The following is a 12,321-nucleotide window of genomic DNA, read 5'->3' as shown; positions in this document are numbered from 1 at the left end:
GATTGTTTGGGTTGCACATGCGCCCAAAGATATGTCAAATGCGACTAAACATTTTGATTGGTTGGAGCGGTGCACTTTATTTTTATCTGGTCTGATTTAAAAAAAGAAAGAAAAGAAAGAAAGCTAAATTATTACTGCCAAACCGCCATAGTTCAGAAACAGCTCTATAGTATATATATTGTTAAGACTGAGTTTAGACTTTTTTCTATAATACTCATATAATATTTAAGGTTGATTTATTTATTTGAGTTTCATAAAAATCTGCACTTTGAAACCATTTTGTTACAGTTTACAGTACATAATGTGTTAAGAAATTGAACTAAAATGTAAAACTGGGTGCACCTTAATGATGTGCTGGTGGACCTAAATGAAAAAGCTTGGCGCACCAGTGCAAGCAGTGTTAAAAGATAGTCTCGAGCCCTGATAGATAAATCGGCTGTACCACACACGGGCAACAAACTGGGCCCTGGTATCCAGACGCACTAGTGCAATCTGTATAAATGGCTGGGTTAGATTGTCATTGGTGAAATACTGGCATTCTTTCACACCCTGTGCGCTAAGTTATTGTATTAAGCTGTCTGCCTGCGCTTCTGCAGTTACACAATTAATGCTGCGTGTAACATTTAATCAACTCTATCTACCCCTGCCCCCACCTGTAAGCTCTGATCAGTGTCCTCTGAAGGGCAATGAACAATTTCTGTCCCCCTTGTGCTGGCTAGGATTTTACTAGTGTAATGTGTAGAAAAGCACACAAGTTCTTGTACCTATTTTGCTACAGCCCGGTGCAATGTTAAGGCACCCACATCCACCTATGTCATCAAAAAGGTGGTCAGTAAAATCACCTGGTGTATACAAGAAGCTGCAGGCTCTCAGTCCTCAAAGGTCCACAGTTGCCCAACATTATTCCAGCCTAGCGCTCCAAATCCGTGCTTTTGCTGTGAGGTCAGTCATTCTTGGAATTGAAACAGGCCATGTATGTTTCTGTGGTGTCCCAGTTATTTAAGAGGCTTATTGTGCTCCTTTCCCCCTGCGCAGGGTAACTGTGAGGACAATATTTGGTTCAACAAGCCATGTACAGTACATTTAATCTGGATTTCCTCCGCCTCCCTTATTTTCTAAATTTTATTCTGTTACTCTTAAGCTTTATCCGTGTTATTTATCTTATTGTCATAAAATGTTGTGTTTCTCAGTGTTAGGTATCGTTTCATGGAGCTCTGGCTCTCAACACAAAGAGATTTGAAACTTGTGTGTTCATTTTCTCCTGTATTTCGTCCTACATGTTTGTCTGCGTTTCTCTTTCTTCTTTCTCTCCCAGCCACTTTCGTCAGCACTCATCGCCCACTAGAGGCGGTAACCTAGGCAACAGTACTGGACAGATAGATTGTAGTCTATCCTCTGTTCAATGAGACCCTTTATTCTCAAAGTTTATTCCAGCTCTCCTCTCATGTTTTCAGATTTTGCCAATGAGATCACTGGGGTATTCTTTTGCCAGACCTAACCTCATTTCATATCTGCACAGAGGATCGGTTTCATACGGCATTCACAGTCTTATCTGGAAAATCTCTTTCTCCGTCTCCGCATCACTCGCTCTCACAGTCTTGTTCTTTGATGTTATGTTTTTTCCCCCACATATAAATGTCTTTTTCTTTCTTTCTTTCTTTCTTTCGGTCGTTCTTTCTTTCTTTCTTTCTGTCTTTCTGTCTTTCTGTCTTTCTTTCTACACACTCACAGACACACACTCACACTACGGAGCACGCTAAATCATCAGTCAGACTAGTTTGTTTTTTTAACTTTTGTTTCTTTATAATAACACGTCTTTGGTCCTCAGCTGATGTTGTGAATGGGAAAATAACAGGCATCCCACTCCCTTTCATCTTGCCTATTTATGCAGGGTAATGATGCCTTTCATCACTACTGCAGTAGCTTCAGATGGGTGTTCTCGTCTCCCACGTGTCTATCAGCTGAGCTCAGTGTGTAATTGCTCAAGGCTGAACTTTAATTTTTGGCACACTCCAGCTTTAAAGTACAATATTTCCCCAGTTGAGTTTTTAAAGCATTCTCTCAGGGCTGTCTTTCAACGGATGTTTCCAATTTGTAAGTGTGTTTGATAAGGTTGTACCTACTTCTAAACCAACGCTTAAATGCTGTAGTATTTGCTGCCAGTGGTGGCTGTGTGATCCAAACATTTCCGATAACTCTAGACAGAGTTAGTTACTCTAGATAAAAAACGAAGCGTCATTTGAAAACCTCTTTAAATTAAGCTTATATTAAAAAATAAGGCCGTAAATTTGTTTTGTATTAATACAAAATCTTCATGTAGGAGATTATAGCTAACGTACAGCTGTTTTATTGAAACAACAAAGAATTAATTTCTTACACAGAAAGTTCATTATGGCAGTCCTTTTGACCACAATCATGTGCGTAATAAGCAGAGAAGTCTGTTTTAGACGGACAAATATTTGTTGCATTAACCCAGAAATTAAGACTTTCTCTCATCAGTCTGCATCGTCCCAGATCTATCCAACAGGCAGAACCAGCTAAAAGTGCCAGGACTGAATGTGTAAGTGTGAATACTGTATGTCACTCAGTATATCAAGTGGGCAGCTGCCACTGCAGATGTTTTATTGTATCATTACGTCTTCACAAGGCCCAAAAGTATTTTATGGCTGCCAACATTGCTGGTGTTGCCTGGCCAATTTTATGGAAATCCACTTGCAAAGACTTAAAATTTATTCCTGGCTCCTTTTGGAACACTTTTTTTCGACAGAAGATCCATTACCTCCCGCTCTTCTGTTGCTCCTTTTACTTCCCGTGTAATAACATATTTGATCATTGCATCTCTTTCCTCCTCCTGTGATTTTTCCCTGCGCACAACACTTTGATCTGTATGTAACATGCCACCTGCACCGGCGACCAAATGTTCATGACAGCCGTCACTCCTCAGCTCCATCTGCACAGTTATGCGCCTGGTGCATGAACATGAGTTTGAGCACCGTGTTTTGTTGACTACATGCTTTACGTTTTCTGTCATCTCACATTGAAACTTTGGACCTGTTGCATATGCTGCTTTGTCTTTCTTTGGGATGCTGTTCCCCTTTAACTGGCCATTTATAAAGGTCCTGTTTTTCATTTGCCATAGAACTGTTGTGTAGGAAAAGATCCCTAAATCTTAAATATTTGCAATCACACTTGTTGCTAAACTTTTTTTCTGCGTCACAGTGTGTGGGTATGTGTGTGTGAGTATCTGCTTGTTATTGTGTTTGTGTGTTGGTGTGTGTGGTTATCATGAGCAGAATGCTCCCTGTGTTCTTTATGCTCACAGGGCTGTCATAAGTTTATGTCTCATGCTTCCCTCCAGGCCTTGATTACAATTTCTCCCTCTCGTCCCTTATCTTTTCTCCCCCCTTTCTGTCCTTAGAAGCCATGTCAGTGCAAGTTTAGTTTCATCCACATTTTCTTCCCTTCATCTGCCTTTGTTACTAGTATCCTGTCTTTTATGGTTTACATACTTTACTGTCTCCATTTCTCTCCATTGCCTTAAGAATACATTCAAATGAGATTTAATTGTTTCAGGCTTTAAATCAATTATACAAACACAACTCATATTATTTAACTCTCAAGCTCAGATATACTCAGAAATATTTACTTTAAGGTCATCTGATGACATTAGAGTGGTCCATTCCCCCCAAAATATAGCATGTAGCCTGTCTTTTAAAGAAGAACTTGAAGATATTATTGCAGTTTTCAGGGCATGAAAGCAATAATCTGTTGATCTTTACAAGTCACGACTCGATAGACTCACAATGGCATAGCCTTGAGTGCTGAAAAAGAAGTTTAAATAAAGAATTGAATTGAATCATGAAGAATAGTATCCAACTAATAGTTATATTTATAAACCCCTGTAACCTTATGCTTTCTCTCATCTTTTGTTTAAAAAACATATGTGCTTGTCAGAACCAACAGCAGAATCAGGACACACTAGTTTTCTGTGTCTATTTGTGTCTCTACATCTCTTCTTTATGTAGGCCAGTGTTGCAATGATCATATTGTTGCCCAGCTTCCCTTAACATCATAAAGCATGTTGTGTAAAACAAATGAAAACCCTGCTGCATCAGCTCTGTTTTTGAAAGGTCCCATCACATTGCATTATGGGAGAGTTCCTCAGTCGCCCTGTCTGTCAGTCTACCAGTCAATCAGCCACTGTCTCCCTGTCCCCTGTAAGATGAGAAGCCTGTCTGCACTGCCAGCCATTCAGCTTTCAGCAGGACCTATCATAACAAATCCGCCGTGTCTTTAAAGGCCTCTGATTGACAATTTGTCATGAGGGTTTGGTTGTTTGTTGAGTTTGCTAAGAGCATTATTGGAGAATTAGTTGTAGGTTTGGATTACCTCACGACTCCTCTACTTTTCCTTTTTCTGCCTTTTACTTTCTCTGTTTCTTCCTCTTGTTTGGTTTAATGACTATTTAGATCAATCTACTCGTGTGTGCCAGCGGATGTGTGGATGCATACAGCACATTAGCAGCACAGGTCTAGAAAATGAAACACAGCACACCCCATATACACAGGTTTTTAAAGTGTAATTAGTGTCTCCAGCCTCTGTTTGTCATCACCACCGTGCTGGGAGCAGGGTATTCTGTCAAATCAGCCTGGGGTGCACGCAGTGACCCGGGCCTAAACCTCCTCCCTGGCCCACCCTGGGGCCCCTACAGGTAAATTGGACTCCTGTTTCCCTGGTGGTCCTTCTTTGTCCTCTCTCATCTGCCCGTTGCATCCCTCCTCCTTCCCAAACTAATCCGTGAGAAAAAGGGAAAAGATGTTGAGACAGAGACAGTAAAGAAACTACACAGGATTTAAGAAAAATATGTTTTCCTGATCAGTTAACCTGTGTTATATCCAGACACGGCATTGGTAAATCATTTGTTGTTCCAAGTTGATCACATTAAAATTCTAAGGCTGCAACTACCGTATATAACAATTATTTCCATTATCAGTTTATCAAAAGATTATTTTAGTTTTAGTCACAGGGACAGTGCTCATTAATACATTGTAAAACCCAATAAAACCCCAGTAAAATTTTCTGTCATGAATGGATTGGGGTTCACAGTGTAGACATTTCTGTAAGTGTCCCAGTTTAACCATCTTGGCTAATTTTCAGCTTCATCCCTTGGGCAAGTGTAATGGCAGCTAAAAACTACTGCATAAGAACATAAATTGTTTTAAACAAGGACAGTAATACAGAAAACATAAAATAGAGCACGCTTCAGGTTATTTTAATAACTTATGGAGAATGGTCGGACACTTGATTGTCTTTTAACCAAGATTTGGCATATTGAAATGCCAAACCAACACACCATTGTGGAACCACCAACAACAAAAAAAATGGCATGGATTAACTCCCCAACAGAGTTTCAGATCGAAGGAATTCCCTCTTCAATTTTGATTTACATGCTGTACTTTGGTCGATGTGAAACTTGATCTTGTAGATTGAAAACACTCCCACAAACATCCTGCAAGCGTGAGAAAACTGCACATGTGCTTTAATCAGCAGGCTTATGTGTCTTTTGCTGTCAGCCCATAGTGTAGTTTACTCATGATTACTTAGGGATGAAAAGGCTGTAGCTCATAAGTTTATTTCCAGAAATAAGGTTAGTGGAAGTATGAGCTACTGTATGAAAACAGTTAAGCTTTAGATTTGAGGGTTATGATTAGAGAATTGATATAGCCTATGGAGAGTTACCAATAGCATAGGAAGGCAAATTTGTTTGTGTGTGTGTGAACAAGATTTCATAGCCAGGAGGTCAGCGCTCCACATACACGCAGTTCTAATACAGCGACGAACTTTCTGCCCATTGTGGTGCTGTAAATGGTGTGGAACAAAGTGATGAGTAGACCGTTAGCTCCGCTGGTGGATCAGCTCTCCATGCTTCATTACCTGTGTGTGTGTGCGTGTGTGTGTATGTGTGTGTGTGTATTTGTGCGGCACCTTGTTGTTTTTGGTTCACTCGCATGCTTTCAGCCCCGGAGAGTGGAGAGTGAAATTGCCTACGTCACTCGATTAGGGCCACCTAAGGTAACCACTTCTGGATGTTTTTCATGTTCTCTAACTAATATCACGTAAGAACTTCATGGAAGAGAAGACTTTTTGATGTTTTTGCGTCGTGAGCCAACTGATTTTTAATATTGGTTAGTCATAGCTATTCAGATGAGAAGCAGTCATAACTCTTGTTCCTTGATACAAATTGGTTCAGGGATTGAGCAAAACAGGAGAGGCCTATTTTATATGACTAATTTTTCATAAATGGGTCGAAATTGGAAATGATAATGGTTTGGCTTTTGATTGAGCGAGCATGCGTGGCGTTTGTCTTTTTTTGTCTGTATCTTCATTCTTTGTCTGGTAATCTCTGACCCACAGTCATTCACTCACAGCTTCTGTGTCCTGCTTATGCCTGTGTCCTCTGTCTCCTCTCCTGTCCTCTCTCTCTGGCATCCAGCCGCCGATGATGACGCAGGGAGAGCAGAGGAGAGAAGAAAGGAGAGAGGGGAGAGAGACACTGACACAGGGTAGTGATAGCACTGAGTAAAGGGCAGAAGATATATTCGTAAATATATATATAAAACATTGCTTTTGGAAAGATTTTTAATGCTGTTTGAAAATGAAACGACCTTGGACTGTCATAGGAGTAAAAGAGTTGCAAAAACCAACTGCAGATATGTTTTGTTTTGCTACTGTAAAACCCCTGGGAATAATAAACAGCACTGCCTCATACTGCTCAGAAAGCAGTTACAGAAAAGCTATAGACACATTGCAGCAGTTCTCAGCTCACCTTGGACTAATGAAGCCTCCTCTTTGCACTTGAGCCATCAAAACTCACACAGCACGTTTCCCGTGTCCCTTTCTTTGAGCCAGAACAGTATGAGGACTTGTTGGAGCCAGACACAAAGTCCTCACTTGATGCCTGACCCCCTGACCTAATAGGAAAACATGTGGGTGGAGCTGGCGATAGTAGGGATAGTAGGGAGCGAGGAAGACACTGCATGGTACGGACCAGTGTCTGGCACACACACAAGGAATGTATAGGACAACGACGTATCCCTAGAGGGAACAACTGAAGCCACTTGCTGGTTGCAAAACATAGTTATGCCAGTTGGTCAGAACAGAAGTCCGTATTGAGGCGAGTGACGTTTTCCCTTCTGTTGAGTGAATCACTGTAAATGTGCGAGTGAGAAAGAAGGACAGAGTCACAATCTGTCAACAGGCGTCAGAACTGTGCACAAGCCACCGTTGCTTCCTGCTCAGACTCACCACCAACTATTCAGGATGCTCACAGGACCCAGTTGTCATAGTGACGGGGGGGAAGCGGGGAGCCCGCTCATTGCGCCACCTGATCGTGAGTGTGTGCGTGTGAGAAACAGAGAGAGAGAGAGGGAGAGAGGGGGAGAGAGGGAGGCTGGAAAGCAGAGACGGAGAGTTGCGCAGGAGCGATGGGGAGACCGGCTTTTTGCTGTGATCAGTGTTTTCATCAGTAGACTTGTTCTTTAGCTGCTGTGTCGTGGGGATTGCAGACATTCTGCCACTCGCGCTCTCTCTCACACACACAAACTTGGATTTTCTGCCCGCAAACACACACACACACACACACACACACAAACACACACACTGCTAATCTGTGTGTGCCGCTGTGGCAGTATGGCAAGATGCTGCTGCTGTGTGACATGCGTGTCAGGTGTGTATGAGATGGGGATCCACGGGTGTTGATTCCCATGCACGCTCTGACACACTCAGTTTTGTCTTGATGCCCGGCGCCTCTGACAGGCTGAGGGACACACAACAGGCCTGGCCAGGAGCCCTCCATGCCATGGTAAATACCTCCGCTAACAAACTTAGCCTGTAGTTAGCCTCCTAAGCTAACCTGCACAGTCTCACAGAGGATGCAACCCTTTTGTTTGTTATTGTAGCATGTGGAGTTTTGTTGCAAGGTAAAGATGCTTGTGCTGGCTTGAGTGAGTGTGTGTGACCATTAGTTGTTGACAGCAGCATGTTGACAGTGTGTGCTAGTTTGTGACTGACTTGAGACATCTCTCTCTCCTTGCGAGGAGAGAAAGATGTATTTTCAGTGCTTGAAAAAGAGCTTGAGAGTGCGGTGTACTGCCTGATTGCAGACCTTGCCACCTTGATTAGGCTGTGAGCACATGAGCTCTCCTCTCCCCCTGCAGTCCGCCTGTGCATGTGTTTTTGAGAATGTGCGTGTATGTGTGCGTGTATGTGTGTGTGTTGATGCTGCTTTCTGGCTCTCTAACACCCCTCTTCTCCTCCTGCTGGCTGTGTTCCCTCAGGCAGTGACTCTGCGTAAGCAAGAAGTGCGTGTATGTGTGTGTGTAATCTGCATTATCACACTGTCTTACACAGAGCATCACAGTAACATCGGGATGTAATGAGGCAAAGGCTGACAAAAAAAAAGGTCGTCAGATGAAAGGATGCCAACTCAAAGAATGAGTGAAAGCGCAAGCTGATGAATGCCGCCTGACTGGCTGCTGTTTTGTATCGTTACATTATGCTGCTGGGATGATCGAAACAGATGAGTTGAGAGCGAATGTGCAGAGAAGTGCTGAGTTGTGAGGTCTTGATTTGACTGTTCAGTTTGCCTCAGTTTTCAGGCACTATGACATTATGTCTCCACCTCTCTCTCTCTATCTCTTTGCACTGTCTCTGTCACAGGGTGTCTCTCTCTTCCTCTCTGTCTTTGTCTGTATACGAGCAGAGAGAAGTGGCAGCAATTTCTGCTCCCTGCTCAAGGCGCTCAGTAATGACTCTGCTCCCAGCTCCGCTGGGTCTTCATTTTTTTGCCTTCTCCCCTCTCCAGTTTTGTTGAGAAAAAAGAGTTCAACTTCACAGAAAATGGTGGTACTTGAATTATACAGTGCGCTCCAATATTCAGAGGTGGCATGAACTCAGTAGTGGCATGATGGTGTGAACAAGCACTTTCCTTAATTAATTGCTGTCCTTGTTAATGATCAATACTGTATATGATTAAACATTTAAAGGTTATAGAATACAAAATGCTTTAAATAGTTTACATGGGTTATTTTATAGTGACGGGAAATAATAACATTAGCAGGGAATGTTGATAACTTTAGCTTTAGCTCAACAATATCACTGAGCATTCAAATTTGTTAGAGGTAGGTAGAGTTTGTCCACAGCGGTCGCCACAATCAATAAAAAATTAAGATCACTGTAGCTGCTTTAAAGGAACATGATGTAACTTTTTTACCTTAAAGTAACAGCTTCAGAATCATTTTGATGGTACAGTGTCTCGTAATAGATTGAATGGTGTCTCTGTCTCAAACTCCAGTCTTAGTGGTTTTGCCTGAAGGAGTGCCCGTAACTCCTTGTCGATGAATTGAACTCACCAATCATGAATTGATCATGAACACTCTCATTGTACACTGAAGTAAAAATAGTTGATTTAAAAATCTTTCAGTGTTTGTTTGTCTCGAGACTAAATCAAATAAACTTAGACCAGACCACGACACTCTGCAAGAGCCGCCACCAGACGAGTCAGTCCTCCTCATTTACATAATTTCTCAGTTTCTGTTTATTTCTGGTGTTTCGGTACTTTGTTTACACAGACGACACAGTAGCAGTGCAGTGAAGCAGAAAATTGTTGCTGTACCAGAATATGTACTGGTGAATAACACTGCTGTCAGCTCCATCCCCACTGTGCTATTAGACACAATACTGCGCTACATAAAGGAATAAACACACAGTGGCAGTAGGTGCACACACATAAAACAATGGATGCTGGCTGCATTTGTGCAAACTGTTACCACATCACCCGTGTCTTACTGCACTCTTTTACTCGTTTTAACAACCCTGCAGCGGTTTTATTGTGTACTTATGCTAATGTGTTAATCAAGTGTGCGATCAATAATTCATCACCTGCAGAGTGGTCGGTAGTTGAAACAACAGCAAGCCAGAGGCATCCTGTCTCCCCTTTGATGTCTTTATTTCTAGTTGTTCATTATGTGAGACAAGGAGAGTACCTGCCCGAGCCATCTTTTCTCTCTGCATGTTCAGGCCTGCAGATATTAATATTTGATGGCTTTCGCTTCATACCATAGCAGCCAGATGTCCAGACAGCATGCACTCAGGACTGGGACACATCCACTGTGCTTTCTTTGAGGTTTTTACAATTCTGTTATAGTCTGACCTGGTTAAGCATCCACATGATGCTTGATGTCAGAACGGGCGCTTGGAGAGGTTTGTCAGCCTTTCTTCATGTGATCGTTTGTGAGGTAAAAGAATAAAAGTTGCTTTCAGATGATCTTGCCTGAAGCTAGAATAGTAGTTGCGTCTGTATTTGAAGAGTTTCTCAACAGCAGCACTGTTTTGATAAATCACCTGCTTTTTTTCCTCTCCCTCTCTGTGTCTTTCACTTGACACTTGCCCCTCTTACAATGTCGTCTGCCCTTGTTTTTACAGGAAGAATGCAAGCAGATCATGGCAAGGCAGAAGTCTAACAGCCAGTCGGACTCACACGATGATGAGGTTTCTCCCCCACCACCCAACCCTGTCGTCAAGGCCCGGCGCCGCAGGGGAGGGGTCAGCGCCGAGGTCTACACTGAAGAGGATGCCGTCAGCTACGTACGCAAGGTAAACCTCGGAAGATGGACGTATACATAGTGTGACTTCTCGAAAATACAAAGTTATCCACACAGATAACTACACATGCATGCAGTAAACGCAAACAAATGTGACAACAGGTCAGCTCAAAGATATTTCTTATTTGTTTGCACAGTCAAAACCTCACATTAACAAACATACAATAAACAGCTTTTATGAGTATGTGCATAAGTGATGGAAAGGAGGCTTATCCAAGGCCTTCCTCAATATGAGAAATTAAAAATACACTGGTGTAATCGAAAATATCAAACAGACATCAAGGTTTGTTGTTGTTTATTTGTTTGACACAGAGCTGTCGTTCTGTTGACGACCACTTAAGAGCATGAATGTAAACACATTTCATCAGGACAAAGTGAAAGCTGGAGGGGAGGCGAGCTGTGAAAATGTATGACAGCGATTAATGAACAGACACATCAGTGAATTTATTTGCAGCAAAATAAACAGTTTGTGAGTCAGCTGCTGAGCTGATGTTGAGCACAGATACTGAGACTCGACTCTGTGATAATAGACTGTGATAGACTCCCACTCAGGGTTTTGCAGATTAAAAGCTGCAATGATTAATCGACTAATTAGTGAAACAGTTGAACAGAAAGGACCCAAACTCAAGACACACACAGAGGCAGGCAGGTAAAGGAACAAAAAGTGAGCTTTACGGCTGATAACCAAAGTCCAAAATCCAAGTAACATAAGGGCAGGCAGAGGAAAATAAGGAACAAATCAGGAGCACAGGGAACACACGAGGACTGGGGAACAGGCACAGGAGACGCATGGACGAAAACAGGACTTATGCGAGGACAACAGACGAACCAACTCTTTGAATTAGATTATTTTGAATATGAGGATGCATCACTACATATTTTTTCTTGTCATCTTGCTGCCTGGCAGTACTTCCCCTTCCTTAATTTTTTGCATACACGTGTACGTATAAAATGCTGATTAGAAACCTGTTCCATGTATACATGGAGAAGAAAGCAGCTTGACCCCAGGAGAACTGAAGCTGGAAAAAATGGGTTTTTCTAATCCCCAAACCTGATCAAGGAAACTGGGTTACTTGTGTACGCGCTGTTTATGAAATCAGGCAATTGCAGATATCTGTGCATATAAATACTCTGCTTGACACAAACTCTTAGAGTAAATTAATATGTTTTTTTGTTTTATTTAAGTGAGAATTTACTTTCGGCCTACATCTCTGGTTTGTAATACAATATGAGAGGCAATATGGTTGAAAGGTAAAGGGCAAGAAAAGTAACTTTGTGTTTTCTTCTCGTGGGCAGTGAGCTGGCTGTTATCTGTCATCTTGCAACCTATCATGGGAAAAAATGCTCTTTTGCCAGAAACTATAACTCACCTTTACACACACACACACACACACACACACACACACACACACACACACACACACACCGTAGTCGTTATATCATTACTGTGCTTGTTCAGTTGTAATTAACTTGACACGCCATTAATTGCTGGGTAATGACATAACTGCTTGAACCCCCATCACCACGCTGCAATCGCATGACCACTGGAGCATGCAAGTGTGTGTGTGTGTGTGTGTGTGTCAGGTGTGTGCACACGCCTACATACATTTGTGTTTATGGCTCTGAGGTCTCTCCTCTCTCTACGCTGCAGTCGTGTCAT

At 42.2% G+C, this 12,321-nt stretch overlaps 1 protein-coding gene across 2 annotated transcripts in view; it reads left to right on the top strand.

Moving 5' to 3' along the window:
* prkar1b (protein kinase, cAMP-dependent, regulatory, type I, beta) overlaps positions 1–12,321 on the top strand; it is a 67,011-nt gene that overhangs the window by 3,831 nt on the left and 50,859 nt on the right. Inside the window, exons 1-2 of one of the 2 annotated variants that reach the window (XM_084372640.1) lie at positions 7,468–7,861; positions 10,483–10,653. In XM_084372640.1, the coding sequence (XP_084228766.1) occupies positions 7,733–7,861; positions 10,483–10,653 (300 nt within the window). In that variant the 5' untranslated portion in view covers positions 7,468–7,732. Of the gene's footprint in view, positions 1–7,467; positions 7,862–10,482; positions 10,654–12,321 lie in introns of those variants that run through there. The other variant, XM_084372639.1, reaches the window with a different exon arrangement.

The sequence above is a fragment of the Pagrus pagrus genome, assembly GCF_965226575.1.
Source record: "Pagrus pagrus genome assembly, chromosome: 13".
NCBI classification, from domain to species: domain Eukaryota; kingdom Metazoa; phylum Chordata; class Actinopteri; order Spariformes; family Sparidae; genus Pagrus; species Pagrus pagrus.
This window is presented reverse-complemented; position numbering and strand designations above follow the sequence as displayed.